General features: G+C 41.3%; 1 protein-coding gene across 3 annotated transcripts in view; it reads right to left on the reverse strand.

Moving 5' to 3' along the window:
* The window catches only part of samd10b (sterile alpha motif domain containing 10b), a 51,407-nt gene that overhangs the window by 5,415 nt on the left and 23,756 nt on the right, over positions 1-22,236 (reverse strand). For all 3 annotated transcript variants that reach the window (XR_004696968.2, XM_035158261.2, XM_035158260.2), the window contains exons 3-4: positions 11,869-12,037; positions 4,836-4,976 (exon numbers count right to left, since the gene is read on the reverse strand). Coding sequence is in view for 2 of the 3 variants with exons in the window: in XM_035158261.2 (XP_035014152.1) it covers positions 4,836-4,976; positions 11,869-12,037 (310 nt within the window). In the remaining variant the exon portion in view is untranslated. The remainder of the gene's footprint in view (positions 1-4,835; positions 4,977-11,868; positions 12,038-22,236) is intronic.

A 22,236-nucleotide genomic window follows, 5' to 3' on the forward strand; every position in this document is an offset into this window, starting at 1 on the left:
CAACATTAGTATTTATAGGCTCTTTAGCTACTAAATGCAGTATTCACATGATACAATGAGTAAATACTTTTCCAATTTGTATGTTTTTCTATGGACATATGTTGTTATTGTGTGAACAACAGCATTTTCAACAGTGATTTGCAAAAGAAGTAATGTGATTCCATGTTGAGTGTGAAATGTTATTATGGGGCTTTGAGTCTGCCGCAGACAGATTAGCCTGGTGCAGACAGTAGGGCCCCACAGCCAAGGAGTAAACGTGTTACCAGTCCAAGCTTTGTTTCACTCTTTCCCACTCTCATTTCTTTATCTGTGATCTGTAGATTTTATCCACAGTGTTTTTAAGGCCAGTGACGTCTGTGGCCGGAGGTGTAATGTTTCTGGGTTGTCCGTCTGTACGTCCATCTCATTATTTTGAAACTGATATCTTGGGAGTGCAGTAAGTAGATTTCTTGACATTTGACACAAATGTTCGCTTGTACTCAAAGAAGAACTGATTACATTTTGGTGGTCGAAGGTCAAAGGTTACTGTGACCACATCCGTTACCTTTCTTGTTTTTTAATTCACCAGTACTTTGCTATCACCATTGCACTTAAATTATTATCATCACCATAGTTGTCTGCTGTTTGCAAGTATGTATTTGGTTTTAATATGTTTAATCATTTGTAATCTGTATATAAATCTTTAAATGTGTGACTTATCCGTGGAGAATGGCATAACAAAACTTTGTCTCGAGAAGTCATACGCTAATTATGACAACTATCTAAAAAGATGAAATTAAGTTTTACATCCAAGGGTCAAAGGTCAACTTCACTGTTGCACCACAAAGCTCTGCAAAGACAATTTACTGGGTATCATTTATTGACACATCACAGGAACAGAAGGGGGTGAAGACTGTGACCATATCTCCTGTTGGCGAACGAGATAAGTCTGGTTTCGTATCTGTGAAAGATCTCACTTCCAGTCTCAGTTGTCCGTCCTCATCTTTATTACATGTCAGTCGTTCTTTTCTCCACTCTGTCTTTGTCCTTTTAATTATCACTGTTATCTTTCCCAACGAGATGGAGACTTAAAGAACCCACTGGTTGTAAAGGTTTAAGAAATCACTAATGTGAACAATGTGAGAACCTTGTAAGGGTTGTGTTGAGCTCCGCTACAGTTGCTCAGATCAGAGACAATCTCACATCAGAGTCTAGCTTATTTGTATTTTCGTCCTCTTTTGGAAAGTTACTGTGAGATCAATATTTAATTTTTGGTAAATCTATTGGAGATGAGTCAGACTTGAGAGGCGTGTGTGGGACATGAGGCTCCGCTAAATCACAGCAGAATTGTAAATATGTCAGGATAATTGTCCAGTGAGAGGAGCTGGGAGTGTGTGTGGAGGACGGTGAGGAGAGACCAGCATGAGGGCAAATTCTGAATCTGCATTCGCTGCTGCGCGACGAGTCTGAACATTTCTTTCTCACCTCACCTTTCTGTCTTGTCCTCTCTGTTTTCAATTTCACCATCAATCAAATCACCAAAATAAGAGTCATACTTTCTATTTTGACCATGGAAATCTGCACAATTTCTTGTTCAGATGTTTTTCTGAAAATCAAAAGAGTCTTGAGTGAAAATCAAGGAACCAGCACAGCAGATTATGTTGAAATTCCTGTTGAGATATTTTCGTCTCGATCAAATCAAATCAGTCAAGACGACCTCCTGAGTTCCCACGTCCACAGCTCCCGCTATCTCTACATGCTCTATCAGCTCTTTTCATCCAATCACAAGCTGACACGCTGGCCTTGAGCCAATCACCTGTAAGCTGTTAAAGTTTAAAATGTTCTCTCTCCCTCCTGTCATTCAGGTGTCAGTCACCCACCTGCATCCCTGCAGCACCTCAACTGAACGGGTCATTGCCTCTTCATCATGCATCAATGTTTCATTCCTCAGAAGCACAACCAGTTTCTAGGCTCTGGGGAGGAAGGCTCCTTCTGCCCAAAGCACCTAATTCACAGCAACCGCTTCCATGGTGTTCTACTTCCTTCTGGGGTCTATAGTCTATTCCACCTGTTGACAATATATCTATTTTACTCATTCTCATTCGTTTCTCTTTAAGTCCTTCCTCATTGAACTAGAGCCATGAGCCTGCATTATTAAAATCATGTTCATACTGCGTGACGTGTTTGGAGAAATAAAGTTGCCAATGGCCTTTGAAGTGTTTTTCTTTTCAAAATGTTCCAGTCCCCATGTGGACGTGCATCACCTCTGCAGTGATCTCCCACCATATCACCACCTCATCACACTTCTCATTTCTCAGCACCCGAAACACCCTGTTATCGCGCCTCCAGTCCAGACACCAGGGTGTCCTACCTCCATCACCTCTGAAAACCCTGTAACCATGTGGACCTCAGGTGTTTTATGAGGCCAACAAATTAGCCTGTCCTTGTCGCCTGCTGAGAGTCAGAGTCTGCTGAACTGGCAAATGACATTTGCATTGCTCTATCAACACAAGTGTCAAACAGGAATTTAATTATTTCTCTTTACCAGTCAATTGCGTCCCAGTTCTCGATTTAATACAGTTTAATTCAATTCAACATGCTTCACTGCCATGAATGTCACCACAAACTTTAACACTTATAAGTTGAGTTAAAATTATGCGAGGAAACAATAACTTAGAAAACAAAATAAAGGGAGTTACAGCATCCTGGTGGTCAGAAGGATTGAGGCACGAGCCAAATAGCCTTGACTTCTCTGCTTTGATTATGGCCACAAGGCTTTTGGTCACATTTCATCATCACTTCCCCGCTTCCTTCTATTTCTCATCACTCCCTTATTCACTGAAGCAAAGATATTTTATGACGTTTGTTAAGTTTATGCCTCAAAAAATGGGCTGGTTGATTTGTGGTGCCTGGAACCTCAGTGTGTTTCAGTTTGTGTACGCAGATAATTAAATAATTATATATTTTTAAAATCTTTATAATAACTGGAGAGCAGCCTTGCTTTATTATGTAACTGCAGCCCTTGTTCTTTCGTTGCTGTTGGATAATGACATGGTTCACTGTTCAGGGTTTACATGGGAATGCTTTTCCTGGACTATTTGATGTGCCCTTGTTTTACTCTATGACTTCAGCTGAATTGGGAACATTTCATTTAAAGTTTTAGTCTTTAGAGAACAACCTCTTTTTTTTCTCCCGCAAACACGCACACACCACACACTTGTACTTCTATCTTAGTGAGAACACTCATTGGCATAATGCGTTTACCCTAACCTTAACTATCACAACTACAGGCCTAACCCTAACCCTAACCCTAAAACCAAGTCTTAACCCTCAAACAAGCCTTTGACAAAGGGAGAACTCATCTTTTTGTCAGGCATGGACCTCAATACTAGACATGCTCCGATTCCAGCATCTGAAATGCCTCCAATGCTCCCGAAAATGGGGCGGGGATCGGCAAGTACGCAAATCTATGTACTGATCCGATAACGCATTTTTGTGTATTAGTTTCACTCAGGTAAAAATGCAATTGTTTTTCTAATCCGGAAATTACTTTTTCTTCATTGTCCAAAACACTAGTTGCTGTTCGTTATTGGCCGATATGCAAAGGCAGGGACGGAATAAATGGTATCAGAACATCTCTATTCAAAACACATTGTAGTGCGTAAATACAATTTTTAATAAAAACAACAGCAGCAGCATGAATGGTCAGAGAGCGAATGTGAGCTTGTCATATTACAACAATGACTTCATTTACTTATTTAGATATAGCTGGTGCATAATAAATATTTGATTGCAAAAACAAGGTCATTGTTTGGGCTGAATTCTATTTTGGTCCAAAGCATTTATGCAAACAGAGATTTGTTTACAGCGAATGGTTGTGTATTTATGTTTTATTTTTATTAATAAAGGCCCTGCACCTGGACGCTCGGTGAATAAGAGGAGCACAGTAAAAACATCCAGACACGTTTTCTGCCTCTTGTTTGAGGAGTGAATTACTAGGCAGCACATTGGAAACAACTACAGCAACAAGCAGGCTGCAATTTCACTTAAATACTGCAGATCTCCTCTTATTCTGGGGAATGAGCGCTGCCAGGAGGCTGCTGCTGAATATAGGTCATGATCTTGAATAATGGAGTCCAATGGAAAACCTGAGTGAAATGGCTGGAAGGTGCTCGGCGCGTCTGGCTCGGAATACAAAATCATGAAAAACTAAGGCACTACTCATCCATCAAAAAACTTTGTGCCCTGTGAGCCTTTACTAACACAATTTAGGAGTTTAAAAATATATGTACATAATATATGTCTGTCTATATATCTGCATGTTTTACATTGTGGATGACTTTTCATCCAATTCATAGCTACCTTTTTTATCCAGGTAGTTACTGGGAATAGTTGAAATCCAGCTCTACACAGTGAAACAAAATGTGTTACACTTTGATGCCACAAAAACAGTCACCAGAACAGGCTCATGAGGAGCGAGCCCCATCAACTGTTGAATCCAGGTCAACAGAGATGGACTGGGCCAGTTTATTGATGGCTGAATAATAAAAGCGTTTACTGGAGCCCTCATTCAAAAAGCAGGGCAGCAAATCAACAGTGTCTATCAATAAAACCGCACACAGCCACTAGCAATTGCACTTGGATCTCAAACTTCATGTGTGTCATGGAGGATGTGCATGGCCTCGGACTGTCTACATCCAATTTAACCAAACCCTACTAATCGCCTTTTGCTTGTCGGTTGGCTTTTCTTTCCCTCTCTTACATGAACACGCTTAGAAAGACGACTCCTCACAGAAATGCACAGAAAACATGTGGACTCTCACACACTCACACACACAAACTGTCTTGTTACTCACTTCTGCTCAGGAGCTGCAGGTTGCGGACCTCTTCTCTGACCTGCAGCTGGAGGACTTGTTGGAGGACCTCCTGCCTCAGCGTCTCCTGCACGATCCCCATCCTCTCAAGCTTTTCGCCGTTCAAACGCAGCAAAGCCCGTCCTGCCAAGAGGAGGTGTAGAGTGGTTAGGAATCGCTCAGAGTGGTTACGAATTCACTCATCTAGAGAAATAGCCCTCTCTGCACGGCATTAATATGACCATAAGAGGTGAAGTAATTTGATTTAGCCTGTGGAAATCAATCATTTAAGTCAATCAGATGGTGGAATTATTGCTAACACTTATAACATAGCTGTAAGAAGATATAAGACATTTCAAGTGATTATTTATGTATGGTAATTGACGTCAATAATTTAACTATAACTCCGTATTACTCCATTGAGTAGTTAAGTAGTTATTAGATCCATTAGTGTGTTTTAGAGCATTTTACATTCACATACTGCTAATAAATGCTAAACTAGAGCGACCTAAAGTGTTTCCAAATAATTTAGTAAATTGGTCAGTGCAGTGTGACTGTATATCAGGTGTATGCACAGACACAGATGTGCTCCACAGAACCTTTTAAAAAATCATTCAACCAATATCTTCTTAAAATACTAATTCTGTCGGTCAGTGATACAAACACTCCCTTAAAATGTGTCCAGGTTCAAAACACAGCCCGCTCTCTGAGGAGTTTTTGTGTTCCTGCAGGTTTCCTCAAAGTCTTCAAACAAGTGCATTCAACAGGGAAAGGAGACTATTAATTTCCAGTTAGTCTGAATGTAACTTCCTCTCATATGCTGAGAATATGTCTGCAACTGTATATTGGATATTTTCAGATGTCTAATTTACGTCTCAGGATGAGGTGTTTATTTTCTGGTGTGCCCGGCGGCCTGGCAATAAAAGACGGTGGCATGGGCAGGATTACCCGTGCTGGCTGTTTGCTGTGGCTGAGCTTTACTACAGAGTTTGTCACTTAACCCTGTGGGACACCCCCATTTAACATACCATTACCCACAGTAAACAGCTTTTACAAGCAAGCTGCTCTCACACAAACACAAAGAAAACGGGAAAAACTTGAGACATGCATGTGTGGTGACACAGGCGCACACACGCAGGTTACCATGGATATGGGAGCTATGTCCTTCACCAGTTCAGACAGAAGAGGAATCCATCATATCTGCAGCCGCTCCGTAAGATGTCCAAATCATAATTAGACTCATTACTCATGCAGCTCACTCTCTGTACCATTCATTCCCATTTTCTTCCCTTGGACATTAGTACACCCCTCTGTCTGTTGGTTCATCTCTTTATTTCCCTATACAGTATGTACATTATGTATGTGCTGCAGAGGAACAGTATCCCAAGTAATGTATGCTTTCACATAGTATGTGCTTCATACACATAATACACAAACACATGCAAGCACAGAGTTACTTTATTCATCCACAGCAGCCAATAAGCATGTCTGAGAGAGGAGAGCAGAGAGAGCAAGAGAAAGAGAGATGACAGAAAAGAAAAGAACAGAATAAAAGAGAAGATGACCAGAAGAAAGTTAGTGAAAGGAGAACTGGAGTCCTTTGTCCTTTTTCTGAGCCCATGAAATATATATGTCCTTAATAGAGAGCTGGCAGTCATATTTTATAAAACAGGTTTGAGGTTGGAGAACAGACTTGAGGTTGTAACAGTGTGATAGACTCAGGTAGGTCTGTTGTGACACCCAGTGGTTCCAGGCCTGGGCTAAAGTGCTCTGAAAGCATGTGTATAACAAACTGAGTGACTGTAACAATATCACAGTACTACAACAAACTAGAATTACTGCCCTGCGGTTGAATGCCTCCGCCAACCAGTGCAGTTTCAGTCTACAATTTTTTTTACGAGAGTCCAAGTGACAACTAGTCAAGATTGGAATAAGTTCCCTCAATAGAGACTTTTCTCATGTCCAAGAGGCCAAATCATGTTTTGTGAGGTCACCGTGACTGTGACCTTTGAAAACCCAAATCGAATCAGTACATTTTTCGGTCTAAGTGAAACATTGGCGCCAAATTTGAGATGATTTTCTCGACACGTGATAATATAAAGTATTCACAAGGTTTAAAAAAAGAGTTCTGTGAGGTCACAGAGACCTTAACCCTTTGACTGCTAGAATCTAATCAGTCTTTGAGTCCAAGTGAACATTTACACCAAATTTAAAGAAATTCCCTCAAGGTGTTCCTGAGATGTTGCGTTCATAAGACCAAAAACGTGTTGTGTGAGGTCACAGTGAGCTTGACCTCTGAGCTTTGACCACCATAATTTAATCCTCAAGTCAAACTGACCAAGAAGAATGGGACGGATGAAGAACCCTAAAACCTAATGCCTCTGTCCACTGGCTTTTTTCATCTGCGTGGAGGCATCACAGTCCTTGGAGTTGTACCACATTGGTCTACAACATCCATATTCCTCTTTTGGAATATTTTTTCCTCCATTATGTGGCCAGAGTTCTCGACAGTCTTCCCATGTTTTCAACCGTTTGTCCCAGTTCACTGATCTGCTGACCGATGCACTCTCACAAATCAAAGCTCACGAGGCTCTGTCTGGTCCAATCTTCATTTTCTTCTTTTTATGCAACTCTAACTGTGCACAGAGTCGTGCGCACCCTCTGGAGGTAAAACACATTTGATCAAAGTATTGAACGTTTGAGAAATCCTGTACTGAATCCAATCTCTTAGAGTGGCACTGAAGTAGGAGCTAAAGTTTGATTATCGGGACAGAGCTAGAGTTCTGTACTTTGACCCCAGAGATGAGGGAACTTTTATTGTTAACAAAGCTTTGTTGAAGTTGAGTGATTGATTCTTTGATGGCAGCAGACAGACTGAACATTATAGCAGCAAGCAGCAATAATTATGGTTTTCTTCTTACATCCCATGTCTCTGAGATATGAGACGCAGCCCTCACTGGAACTTGACAGGCCAAACATGGACAGAACTGTGAACTAGTCCCCTGACAACCAAAGGGTTGAACAATGAGTACAATAACCACGTCCACTGTGGGCAAGGCATAAAAAAACAGTTAGCTCTCATTATGTTTTATTGGATGTGCGTGTGTGCGTGCGTGCGTGCGTGCGTGCGTGCGTGCGTGCGTGCGTGCGTGTGTGTGTGTGTGCGTGTGGTACTGTGTGATTATTAACTGCTCTTCAGAGTCCAGGTGCCCTCTTTTTCTAGCACATAGAGCTGAACAGTATATTGTGTGTGAGCACAACTACCTACGGGATACAACAACAATAGTTGTTCATTTATTTTGTGCACAGTTACACAATTTTGTGCACAAACACACTCCCGTATGCACATACACACTCATCAACCTATTCTTCCCATCGCCGCTATAGTTTTCAAAGGTGTGTTGGCCAACAGTGTGCACCAGAAATACCACTGCTGTCAGTCTCTGTCTCTCTCTGTCTCTCTCTCTCTCTCTCTCTCTCTGTCTGCCTGCATGCATGCGTGTGTGTACGAGCACCGAAATGAGACAAAGCAGATGAATGGAGCTCAAATCAATTCCCTTCAGACAGACTTAATACAGGTCCTATAATAATTGCCTGCAGATAGGGAAAGTAGTGCTGTCAAAGGAGAGGAAGAAAAAAAAAGAGACACAAAAACAAAAGCTGTTTCAATAGAGATTGCTTCTCTCAATTTGGCTTCAAAATAAACTGCTTATTAACAATGTCTCTGGGCAAATGGGAAGCAGTTCTGCCTCGGCCGGGACCATAATGACGCTTAAAACAGGGTGAAAAGCAATCCAAGAGGGAGAAAGGTAAAGGCTTCCTTATAAGAGAACAACCTTTAGATTAAACCTTTGATAGGCCACCAATTCAGTCCCTGCTTTCCCTGAAGGCCTACATAATGTATCACCTCTCTGGCAGCCTGTATATACAGTAGCATCAAGGTTGAGTGTGTTGCCCTCCAGCTACATTTCCCATGTAACTCACTCCGTTTATTTCACTTTCACTCTGGGTAAATGTATACACTGTATATTCTCTCGATATATCTTCATCCCGTCTGGTTTATTTGGCACACGTGGTATTAAAATTGTGACCCGTGTCAGGATATGACCTTCGATAAGATGAATAGAACATTAATGCAAGGTGTAAATTCATGCCGCAGCAGCTGGAATGTAATTCTATCTGTAAGATCACATCTGGAGGTGGTTTAACCTGCGTTTTTGTCAGATCTCAGTCTATAAACGTACAGACCGACCGCAGATGACAGTTTATTGACTGACACCTGAGGTGCTGAAGTCGAACCTGCTGATTGACTGTATGGCTGCAGTTTCTCATGGCAGAGCGGATGGAATGTGGAGAGCAATAAATAAATGAAATCAGTAGGTGTGAATGCAGTCATGCCATTATTCAGAGAACCAATTTAGGCACAGACCACATCAATAATACCAGGGGGTATGAATAAACAGGGCTTCTGTCATTAAATCCCATTCACACCATGGCCCCCCTTTCACTGTCAAGCTTTCATCTGCCACTATTGATTAATATACACAGTTTTTTAATTACCTAAATATTTCCTTAACTTAAATTACACTAAAATCTGCTGCAGTTGTATTCAGACAGTTGACTTTAAATAACACTGGTATCTAAGTTAATTCTTTAAAATATGAAAAGTTGAACTCATAAGAAATGAAACACCCCCTCCCCCGTTCAAATCACTTCAGTCAGAGTGTTTTCTGCAGCTGCCTCACTTGATCCGATTGGAGCTTTTAGCAGCTAATGATATCAAACTTTTAAAATATGCTAGTTGCAGTGTAATTTCTGTTGTGTGATGTGTAACTTTATAAAGTTAGACTTTACAAATCTTATCTTATGTTACTGGTAAACTACATGCCAGCGCACCAAAGGTTTGACATACAGAGACAAACAACCATTCACACTCACATTTACAGCTATGGTCCTGTCAAAAACGAAATTAAATTATTGGACCAACTTCAAACGTATTTGGATCACACGCGTTCTGCAACGGGAAGAGAAGGTGACATGCTGTGACTTTGCTTATCAGTAAGAAGAGTAAATCACAAGGCAACTAATTTCCTTCACATATATTACTGTGTGGTGAAAATGCCTGGCAGTCAATTTCCTACCCTTGACCATCAGCAGACAGAATTATCTAAATGTAAAATATTTGGAATATAAGAGCCAGTAAAAGTATGAGGAAAGATGAAAGCATGAATTAAATGTAAGAGCGAGAGACACTGAAGAAGCTGCACTGACCTCAGGCAACTTGTTTCACGGTAATGGTGCCCTTACACTGAGAGACTGAGAGAATCACTTTACTATTACTTTTGGGTCAGTAGACAAAGATGATACACACACACACACACACACACACACACACACACACACACACACACACACACACACACACACACACACACACACACACACACACACACACACACACACACACACTCTCCATTTCTTCACTGCTGCTGAGGTCCAACCTCCTTCTTTGTTTGAAAACGGCAGAGACTTTGTAACAACATAACAAATTTTCCCCAAGCCGCTCCTTCTGTGTGTGTGTTTGAAAAGACATAAATAAAAGTGATCACATCAGAGCTGCTCGAACTGTGACGGTGGCAGCGTTGTTAACCCTGAAGCCAGTGTGTGTGTGTGTGTATATATATGTGCCTGTGTGTTTATGTGTGTATATGCAAATTTGAGTGGTGGCTAACCCCACGGCACAGAACAGCAATCTGTTCTCAGCAAGACACTAAAACAGAAACTGCTCTACCGTGTGGTCTGTCATGGCCGTCTGAGGGTGTGTGTGAATAAATGTGTGTGTGTGTTATTCTCGCTCGCAAGTGGCGTGCATTTGTGTGGGCTCACTCCAAAATAAATGCATGTGTGCATGTGTGTTTTTGTGAGGGTGTTGTTTGAACTTGAAACACGATAACCTCCCATTTTTTCTGCGGCTTTCCCTTTCTTCTCCAAAAATAGGCTGCACTCCTTTTCGTTACCTCACATGAATGCCTTCTAAATCTCCTTTGGAGAGATTTGGGTGTAAACCTGTTTCCAGTTGAAAAGGCTAAGCCCTGGAACCACAAACCTAAAAATAATACGTGCGTGAGATTTGGTAAGCCTTTTATGGCATTGCCTTGAAATGTCTTAGTCCGCGGGAGAATCACGGAGGTCAATGAGCAAGGTCCTAAAGATATTAAAGGATTTTTTTCTGCGACGGTCTTAATATTGATGTGGATCTTGGTGCCTTGGTCTGTGCTGTAAGGTATGAGGGAGAAACTGCACCGATTTTGCTCGGTTCAAAAAACCGCACTCCCATGTTTGAGGCGCGTATGAAACCTCTGCAGTCCCACTGAGCTAAATCAAGTCGCTATATATAAAAGTTCCCCACTGAGCTGTGACGGACGGATACCTTCTAATGGTGGAGTGTGGGTTTTGTTGCTGGATTTGACTTAATGCTCAAGTGTTACTAACAAAGTGAATGAGAAACACGGTACCAACATAGCTACATGTGTACTGGACAATGAATTTGAAGGGTTAATTCAAATTGTCCATCTTAACCACTGTTAGCCTCAACCTGATCCTTTCAGAATCTCTCAGGGGAAATCTACAGTTGTTTTTTTAATTCTGTCTAATATGCTTTAGATGAGACAGGAACAAATCCCAGTGTGTTTGGTGGACAAGAGAAAACTGGAGCGACTCCAAGACGTCACAAATATAATCCAAACCCAGAGTCAGAGTGGGTTTTTACCTAATTATTTGAGTCCCCGCAACAACTAATTTACATAATGTTTCTTGCAGGTAGTCTCAGTGAAATACAGACGACATGTTTGTGTGACTGTGCATTTTGTCCCCCATTTCTTTTTGACCTATTTAATGCACACATTGACATATCAATGCTAATAAGGTCGACTTGAGATGTTCTAAACCAATATTCTTTAACCAATCCCAGGTCACTTTCATTTGATTTACATTATCAAGAGTCACTACAACAAAAGTGGACTGTTGTGGACTGTACCTGTGATGGCGTGATGAGAGAAGGCCTCTACGTAGGTTAGGTAGTTGTGAGGACAGTGTTTCTTAAGCCACTTGCAGACGTCCTGCTGAGTCCACAGCACCACAGGTTTGGACAGACTGGAGAGTGTCGGACTGGTGTGATACACAGTGAAGGCTTCACCCGGACGCAGCTAAAGAAACACACAAGAAGCAGAGATTCCAGGTTAGTGCAGGTACAGTAATAGTTATACAATGTCAGTGAGTGTAGGTATATGTGTGCGTATTGGCAAGTTCCACATTTTTCAGATAATCACCTTGTAATTGCTCCGAGCTTTTAAAATATACGCAACATGCAGAATGTTCTCATTAATGTAAAATCTGTTGCAGTGTGTTTTAATGCCACAGTTTGCAGGAAAATCCCTTTTGGTTGTCAAATAAATCAGTACAACGGAGTATTAGAGCCACTTAGAGCGAGAATAACGTAATAATAATATTATGAGAAAAAAGATGTAGTATTAGGAGAAAAATGTCTAATGGGCTCTTCTGGTAATAGTTTTGTAATTTTACTTATTTCGTATTTATTTAAATTTCCAATTATATTTTCATATGGTCCTCATTACTCATATGTGATATATCAGAAATGGAAGAGTGCATGAAATAAAGTTACATCTCTTTTTTATTACAGATACAAGCCAAATCATTATTGTAGTGTTACCTATGTAATAAGCTTAAATCTAACCCACTGTAACAGTGAATTTAGTGTTTAGGTTTGTAGGCACAGATGGACAAACAGCTGCTGTTCTTCTGATTAAAGGGCTCCCAGAGAGAACACCTTTCAGAGAGAATGAAGTTCCACTGCTTCCTTTTCTCACACATTACATTATTTTAAATCTGTACTACACTCTACTGTCAACAACTCATCATCTTGATGTGCTATCTACATTCCATTGGTTATTCCCACCAGCAGCACGGCTGCAGACGCTGTGTCATATTGTGTCTGGCACGGTCATTCCCCGGAGGTAATTTTCCCAGACAGCAGTGTCTTCATTATACAGTCTGCATAATATTAGTGTGACTCTTGTCATCTTTATCTTTCAACTTCTCGCCTTTACTCCTCTCATCCTCCATTTCTTTTCTTCTTCACACACTTCTCCTTCGCGGCCCATCCTCTGTGCTTCAATGTGCGGGGAATTAACACGGACGTTAATAAAGTCACAACCGGTTCAGATGGGCAGAAGACGCAACCAGTTGTCTTTTCAGCTCTCCCTCTCCCTTTCTCTCTCTCTCTCTGTGTTGAGCGACTTAACTCTCATATCTAATCCTTTCATTCAAGCCGTGACTGAGCCAACTCCGCAACAAAGGACTTGGCTGATTTTCAACAGAGGAACGCTGAAGTGCTGCCAAATGTTCCACATCATAACTGACTGCATTTAATGGGATTGTGTATGCTGAAATGTCGCACACACAAACGAAAGATGCACGCGTTTCCGTGGCTTCATATCCATAGTTATCCGCTGTTAACGACACAAAGTGTAGCTCCCACCTCCATATCTCAAAATGTGATGGAAGCAAGTTCATAACCATCTTTGCCAGCTGCTGTAATGAGAACTCCTGTCGATTTAAGCACCAATCAGCCCCATCAAGTTCTGCTTGGTCCACTCGCTAAGTGTGTTCTGCTTTGTAGGCCTTAATTGGAAACAACTCCATTTTCCCTGCCCCAGTGTGTTTCCTTATTACGCGCATGCACATACATCCCGACTTGACAGAGCGTTGAGGCCATTTTAATAACCCAAATTTACTGCTCACCCCCGTCATTAATTGAGATCTAGTTGGGAAAGGTGTGGAAACCCTCCCTCTCGTGGGTGATTGAGTGTGGACAAGAGAGGGTAAGAATGCTCCCTCATCTCTATGGATAATAACTGACTCCACAGAACCCTGAAGCTGCACCGACATTGCTGCACAAAGATCTGTTCATCTTTTTATTCAAAGTTCAGTGTAGCTTTAGTCGGTACGCAGAACCCTCAACTGGAGACTCGGTTGTTGTTGAATTTGTCATAAAAGTAGTGTAAAATAAATGTAGGTATAACCACTTATTTTTGTGTTTACCCACTTCTAAATAGCCTGTGGTGCGCATCATTCAATCGTGTCCTGCATTCGAAGAAGAAGACTAACGTGCCGTGATGTCATTACTCAGCTCAGCTTGGTAAGTATGGGTCGCTGGAAAACATGCGAGTACTGGTAAATGTGTATTCGTGTGTAGTATAGTTCTTAAGAGTCACAAACAGAAGTATTTGTGCTGGTGTTTTATCAGCGTGTCTGCCAGTTTCCTCAGTGAACATTTCTTAGCAGACACCATCAGACACTCAGCGAATTTCTTTGCATTGGTAAACCAACCATAATACCAAGCTAATTCAGAATGAGCTTGTGTTAAATTATTATGGACATTTGTGGATATAACAGCACAAGTTCACTAAATAGGTGTGTTGGTTTGAAGCCTTAACCTTCACCTTTAACAATACACATGCGATGCGATAAGATGTGTGTTCCAATGGTTGATATTGCCAAATGCACATCCCGGAAAAATTCCTAAATATTTATATAAAATATGACTTCATCATAAATAAAAGTGGTTGTTGTTGACCGTTTCTTCAGAGTGCGAATTATTTACCAGAAATTTACATTTTCTAGATACAAAACATTGCAGAAGATTTCTGAAGCGGAGACTGTGAATTATTTTTGACAGAGTCGAAGAGGATTGCTTTGTATGAAAAATTGAAATGATGCAATTGGAAAGTCATATTTCAACAGGAGAGATACGAGGTAATAGGAAAACACGAGGTGTTTTGATGTGCATCATCCAAAGACGACACTTCTCAGCTCATCAGGGAGCTTCACTCTCCAATGTATTAAAGATTAAAGATGTTTCTAAACTTTTAGGAAAAGGAGTACGTTTTTACTACACTATCATTATTTACATGTGTGCTGCCTGTATGATGGAGCTGATGTGTTTCCCTGCTGCCCCCACGGCCCATGACATTAAAACATAAATCTAAATTATCACAGTATTGAGTCAAAGATTTAGCCGGCATATTTATAATAATCCAAGGATCTATCTTATATGAGAAAATACATTTTAATACATAGTGTATACTTCTAAAAAGATGACCCAACAATCTGTAATAATTCATCTTATATTATCTTTAATAGCATCAGAGGCATTGCATCATAATAGAAGAATGAGATGTATTTAAGATCTATTGTAGGTCAAGAGAGGGGATAATATAATATTCTCTGAGATTTTAAAGTCACAAATTCACAAGAAAAAATAAATAAAATTGCGTTTTCTTCTGTGAATGAACCATATTGATTTACTCTACACGGTTGGATTTACATCATCACTCCACATATGCTGCTATTTTCAGTGTGAAACGCCTGCAGTGAAAGATCTAATCAAATTATACCTTTAAAATCGGAGTCAAGAATATGAAAAACGCTTGTCTCTGCTCACAATCGCATTATTATCAGACTTTGAAGAGAGACATTGCCATGAAGCAACATACTGATTTGAATAAGTTGAAAGCTTTGTGCATCTGGGACAACAGCGCAGTGGAAATGATGCTCAGCAAGCAGCTGCATCTCTGGTGTGATGAGATTGATACAAGCTTTCAAAGTGAAGCACATAGCAGTGTGGTTCCTGAGCAATAACACACTTCTAATTTCTGACTTTAATCTGAAAGAATTTTAGATTATTTTTCTATTCTCTGATTTTTTTCCCGTGAATTTTTTTTTCCGTGTAGATTTACTGTACGGTACAGTACCAAAGAAACATGACAAATACAGGATGAACAAAGAACAACAAAAAGAAAGAGAAGACAATACACAGGGGAGTGGGGGGGTACTCCTTGCGTGAGTAATGGCCTTCATCATCAAGAAGCCATACAGCAGGAAAATGGAATGATATGTCCCCATCATCCCACCTCCTCTCTTCCTCCTCCCCTGGTTCTCGCGTGGTTCTTTCTGCAGCCATCCATCAGTGTGTCTCCCCTCTGGCTGGCTCTCTTTCGTCCCTGTTCACCCTCTACCACCCCCACTCCTCCCCAGACCTACTTCTGTCCAGCGGGAGCAGCACCCTCATTCATTAGAGGGAGGAGAGTGAGGGAGAGATGGACCGGAGGAGGGGAGGAGAGGAGAGGCACAGGCAAAGTGGAGGCTGTATGTAGAGCGGAAGCTTTAATAAGAGAATGAGGAAGAAGAGGAGGAGGAAGGTGGGAGATGTATACTGTAGGGAAAACAGACTGTATGGACAATATGAATGACGCATCTCCACTTCCTCCCACTATCGAGAAATGAAGCCAAAATATCCCGAATACGAACGCTGCCATCTTGCACATTTGGATCCAGAGGGTGGAGGTGGAGGTGGAGGGATGGAGCCACGGAAGCGAGGTCCCACTGATAAATGCATTCCACCATTCAGCTGTCAATCATCATGTTTCATTCTAGTTTTTATAGCATCAAATAACTAACTGCAACCAAACTTACTGGGAAAAAAAATCTACATTTGCACATACTTCAGTGTAAAAACTACCAAAAATGACATAACATTTATTTGGTGTGCACTTTATGTTTGGTCCACGTACCATAACACGGAGGAGGCGGGACTTTTGACCTATAGGCTACTGTACCCAATCGAGATGCTGTGGCTTCACTCTAGGGCAGCAGTCATGTCGTCCATCTCCATATACTCTCTATAAAATAGACTGCTACAAGTGGCTTTTTAGACAAACGGAAGGAAAACTTGTGATAATTGATATCAGACTGGGCCTTTTCTTTAGCTCCCATATCAAATCATGTTGCAAAACAAAAACTAAAGATTGATACCACTCTTATGTTTGTAGCTTAATATGAAACTACAGCCATCTTAGCATCAATTTAAGGATAATGGCTGCAGTATAGGTCATAAATCCTGCCTCCTACATGTTAGTGGATGGGACACGGACCAAATTAAAAAAGTGGTTTTGTCATTTCTGGTTGTCCTTATCACAATAGTGTTCCATGGTTCATTTCTCCAGTGAGGGTATGTCCAGTCTCTTTATGCTGAACTATAAGCTAATTGGCTAGTGGCTAGCTTCAATAATGTTGTACAGATATGAGAGGGGGAAATAAGGCAACGATACCTGATCAATTATTAACATCACAACAGATGGTAATAAAGGTGTGTCTGTTCCACATGTTATTCTGCCGTCCTGCTTCCTCACATCCCATTTCCCCTCCGACTTCACATACACTGACTTACCTCTCCGCACTTCTCTATTGATCAGTGTGTTTGTATCCCAGAGCAGCTTATTGGTCGTCCCCTGCTTACTTTGTTTTATCATGTCTCTCATCACCCCTCTGCTCGCTCCTCATAGATTTTACCCTGTGCCTGCCTGACACCCTGTCATCCCTTTCTCTGGTTTCTTCCCTTCTTCCTCCCGGACTTCTGTGCACTGGGCTATGATTTGTGTGTTTGTGTGTGTGTGTGTGTGTGTGTGTGCATGCCCTGCCTCACTGTGTAGCTGCTCAGGGATTAGCTGAAAGTCAGGAGAGCGTGGGGAATCCTAAACATTCCCTGTGTGGCCTGTGACACATCTCTTCTGATCCCTGCATCTGTCTCTGCACATCCAGATCCTGCTTCAGATTCATCAATGAGGCTTTGCTAATTAATTGTTAAAATCCCTCTGTGTTTGTTTGTTTGTTTGTTTGTTTGTTTGCGTGTGTGATTGTTTGCAGTATATGCATGCACATTTGGGTGAGTGACTAAAACATGGATGCCATTAGCTCACACCTGCCGTTCCCACTCAGCTCTGCATCCTTTCGTGCGGTCACTTCATCCCTCGACAGGAAACAGATCGCTCCCCCTCCATCTCCCTTGTCTGCTCTGCTGTCCCACCTAACAACTCTCCCTTTCCATCTCCACACCTACTGTACCCATCTATCTCCTTCCCTGCCGAGAATCCGATCCCCACTCTCCAATCTGCCTCTCCTGTCCCGCAGAGTCAGACATGTCCTGACATGTGATCCTTCGTATCTCTTCCACACCTCTGTATCCCTCTTCTCATTTTATCCCATCCTTCACTCTTCTCTGCTCACGTACAACAAACCCTCCTCAGTACCCCAGCTTCTGTTGCATCATTTAACTCACTTTTGTCCGCCACCACTCTGCAGAGCCTTGTGCATAAGCGTTTGAGTGTCATTGTGATTCTTTAACTGTTGATGTGCAAGATTTTGTGAGTGTCGGCTCGAATGTTCCTGTGCAAGTGAGTGTGTGAACTGTCAACCCCTGTTAGCGTTGTGCAACTGTGTCTTCAGTTGTCCTCAGGACTCTGAGTGTGTAGACGTCTTACACTCATGTGAATATGAGCGGGCTCTCAGTGGGTGGACAAAAGGCCAGATGGGATGTTTCACAAAGCTCTTGATTTTGAATGAGTCAAACATGTGTCTTGGGAAGAACGACACATCCCTGAGTGGCCGGACGAGGACGGTACAGAGTGAAGCATTTCTGCCTCACTGCACAGCGGCTCTGTGTCGCTCTGCTGTGTCTCTAAAACCAAAAGACTACACTGCATCAGTACAGCAGCACATCCACTGACTGAGGGGATGCTTCATAACAAGTCCTCAAACCTAAACCATAGACTGTGAATAAAAACTGCAAAGTATTTACTGTGTCAAAAAGCCCATATGAGAACTTTCTGATCAGATGCTCTTATCAGCAGCATGATGTTGGTCTGCGCCCGTCAAAAATGACCCACAATTACATTAAAATTCATATGAAGGTTTGATCTGCCACCTTTATTGGTAAAGTTTAGGCAATTAAAGTTCTAGGTCAAAGTTACAGATGGTCCGGGTCCCAGGATGCGAACGTCAGCCCAGTGCAGTCTGTTGCAAGGAGGTGTGACGCAAGCTGCTGCTTATGGTGTCAAAGACACTTAGAATAAACATCCACCCGCATGTCTCCTCATTCTGAGGTTTTGGAGCCAAATACAAACATCATCATCATCATCATCATCAATCATCATCATCATGACAATACTATATGTTTACCATGTTCACTGTCTTACATTTATATCTTAGCATGCTAACGTGTTACTAATCAGCACAGAGGAAAAAGCTGAAGTCCACACAATGACAATGTGCTATTCTTCAAGGATTTTCTATATTTGTTTGTAAAATTACTAGTATTGAGTAAGAGCCCGACCAAGATTGATTTTTTGGGGCTGATGGCAATACAGATATTCGGGAATAAAAAAAAAAAGAGCAATACTGATCTATACAGTATATATATATATAACAAATAAAAAAGATGTCGGTATCAAAACCTTAAGACAAAGAAATGTAAGTGAGGTTTGATATTTTGCAGTTAAACTAAACTAAGATGATATAAGTAGCTAAAAATAAAATTACAACCAAACATATAGAGCTTGAATTAAGAAAATAAACATATTTTTATGTACAATATAAAGATTAATGCACAAGTTTCATTCATTGGCAAACAAATGCTGATATATATTTTTTTTTTCCCGAAAGGCTCACATCTATTCCATCATATATCCAAGGTTATTGAATTTTTTAAAAGACACTGGGCTCATGTCATTGTCTGACTCCAGAGAAGAGGAGCAGGACAACAACAGCTGCAGTAACTCATGAATTCCACATGTGAATCCATAAAATAATGAGCTTGACCGGAGGCAACCACCTTAAAAATGTAGGGTGAATCTCAGTCATTCTGTTGAGAGGATTTGTCAAAGCTAGAAAGTTTCTGGTGGTACATGTTTTTTTTTCTTCGTCTCCTTACGTCACCGCTTTGTGTCTGTGTCAGCTGAGGTCAGCCACTGTGTTCTCTAATGAGGAGGGAAAGAGAATCATCACACTGCTCCTTCTCATTCGCCCACCCAGCAAACTAGTGAGACTCACTTCCTGAAACGGAGGGTAGCCAGGTCCTGATATGCAAATCTATTTCCAGTATTGTGTCTCTGTTATTCCACCTATTCCCCGGTCTCATCTAAAGGTTCATCCACAAGCTGTGTGTGTCTGAGAGCCAACCACTAACCCCCCCCCCTTCATCCCATCTGGCTGCCCAAACGGCAGCCAATCGGAGGGCACAGGAGATGAGCCAGCTATGACTCATTATTTGGAAAAATCCTATCAGCAGATAGGTCTGCACATATAGGTCCACCTTCTGCAGTGTGACCACACAAACGAGTGTATAGCCTCCATTTTAACAGTTCATTTAAGCTGTTACTGGGTCAGCAGCAGCTACTGGGTGACATAACACATAGTTACACTGTTTCCAGAAGAAAAAACATTGTGTCTATTTTGAAGAAAGATCCACAACTATTCTCTTCATGGAGGAAGAAATGTTTCATAGTGAGGTTTCAGAGTTTTTGGAAGCTGAGAGAGTGGGAGCACAAACTGTCCTCCTTCAAAGCGACAACAGCTGCCCTATAAACGGAATTATCCTCTATTGTTGGTATTTTTAAATTTCCACCTTTTATATTTATATTTGATTGCACTATTATACAGCGTACTTTGAAAAGTCTATACAGAGTGATGCAGGGTGAAGGCAGCGCATAATGTGTTTTTACCAGCTATATTAAAATGATAAGGAAGATTCCCCAAGTGCCACATTATATATCTATATATATATATAAAGAAGCTGAGCTCTCTTTCACTTAACTCCCTCATTACAGCTGATGTGTGCACAACTAGTGTAATGAAGAGAAATGTAAACATCACTCCTGAGACTGAGACTGAGACACACACACACACACACACACACACACACACACACACACACACACACACACACACACACACACACACACACACACACACACACACCTGAGGGAACTGGACTGCTCTCCCATTTGTTGAATTATGCATAAAGAGGCTTGTTGCCACAAGGAAATGATAAGCCTTACTTCTCATGGTATGGAGGAGGTTTAATTATCCAGTCTCTGTGATATCACATGGAAACAGCTTCCCACTCGTCTTTTATTAAGTCTTTTATAGCTGTTATAGCTGAGGGGGCACTCATTTATGAATTATTGAAACAATCTTATGCAGTGCATATGTTCATCTTACAGCAGCAAACTTTTTTTTTTTTAAAGGCAGCGGGAAGTCTCTAACAAATGACCTCCACTGGGCTGTGTGCTCTTTGTCGTGTGAGGAGTAGGAGCCAGGAGGGAGGCTGATGTGTAATGTGCTGTTCGACTGTGGGTCAAACACAGGCAGAATGCCTTAAAAATAGATCTTTCCCCCCCTTTGTTTTGCCTCTCTCCGGTGATGCACAGATGGGATGCTATTTTGCACAAGAGCGATATGTGGAAGTAAACGATGCTCTTATACTGCTGAGTCATTGAGCCACCAACCAGAGAGCACTGAGAGCACTTCCATATCCGGCGTGGATATCAGTCGCAAACATCTGTGGGATAAATTGTAATTTTACACGATTAACTGTAAATTCCCTGAGAGTCTATTTCCTGCGTTCCCTCGGACTGAACGAGCACAGTTACATCACAGGCCATGAGGTAACAGTTCCTTGTACCGCTCTTCTCTTACGTAACCACTTTCTCTCTGGTCGTGTCTGCCACAGGCTCCGGTGAGACCAGCCGACATCATGTACAAGAGAAAACAATTAGAACTTCCGTCACCACTGAGCTTCGACAGCTCCAGATGCAGCACTGATGCGTTTCCTCTCGTCTCCCTGATAACAGATTATCTGCCATGTTGCATTCACAGTACGAATTTTCTCCACCAAAGATAGAACAGTTTCATTCCACCAATCAGGCACCGCTTTGAAAACACACAGCTTTTATGAGTCACCAGTTAATTCACACTGGACGATATTAAATTATGGCAAAGCTCCCCCCAAGGGAAATAATGTTTTCTTTTAAAAAAGTTCAAACTACTTAATTAAAATATTTCATCCACTACTAAGATGTAATTTAATGCAAAAGTGAACCGTTATATTTCACTTATTACAACATGAAATAGGACGTGTTATACTTGAAATATTGAGACACTGAAATATTGAGCTACTATATCCCCCACGCACCTGCCTGGAGATAGTCTTTCTTATACTATATCTCAGATACAGAAAATCCTTGAGATTATTTAACTGACATTTTCACCATTGATGGTTGAGCTGGTAACCTACGATCACACAGCATTTACAACATGTCACTTTATATCAGTTTGACATATTTGTTGTGTTAGAGTGTTAGACTATAATATCTGTGTGTATGGAAAGAACCATAATAAATGATGATGCTTCACAGATGTGTGCAGGAGATTTACATAAAGGCAAACAAACAAACATTAAGGAGCGTGAACGTGTCACAGAAGTTGGGAA

This window comes from Hippoglossus stenolepis, chromosome 6 (genome assembly GCF_022539355.2).
Source record: "Hippoglossus stenolepis isolate QCI-W04-F060 chromosome 6, HSTE1.2, whole genome shotgun sequence".
NCBI lineage: Eukaryota > Metazoa > Chordata > Actinopteri > Pleuronectiformes > Pleuronectidae > Hippoglossus > Hippoglossus stenolepis.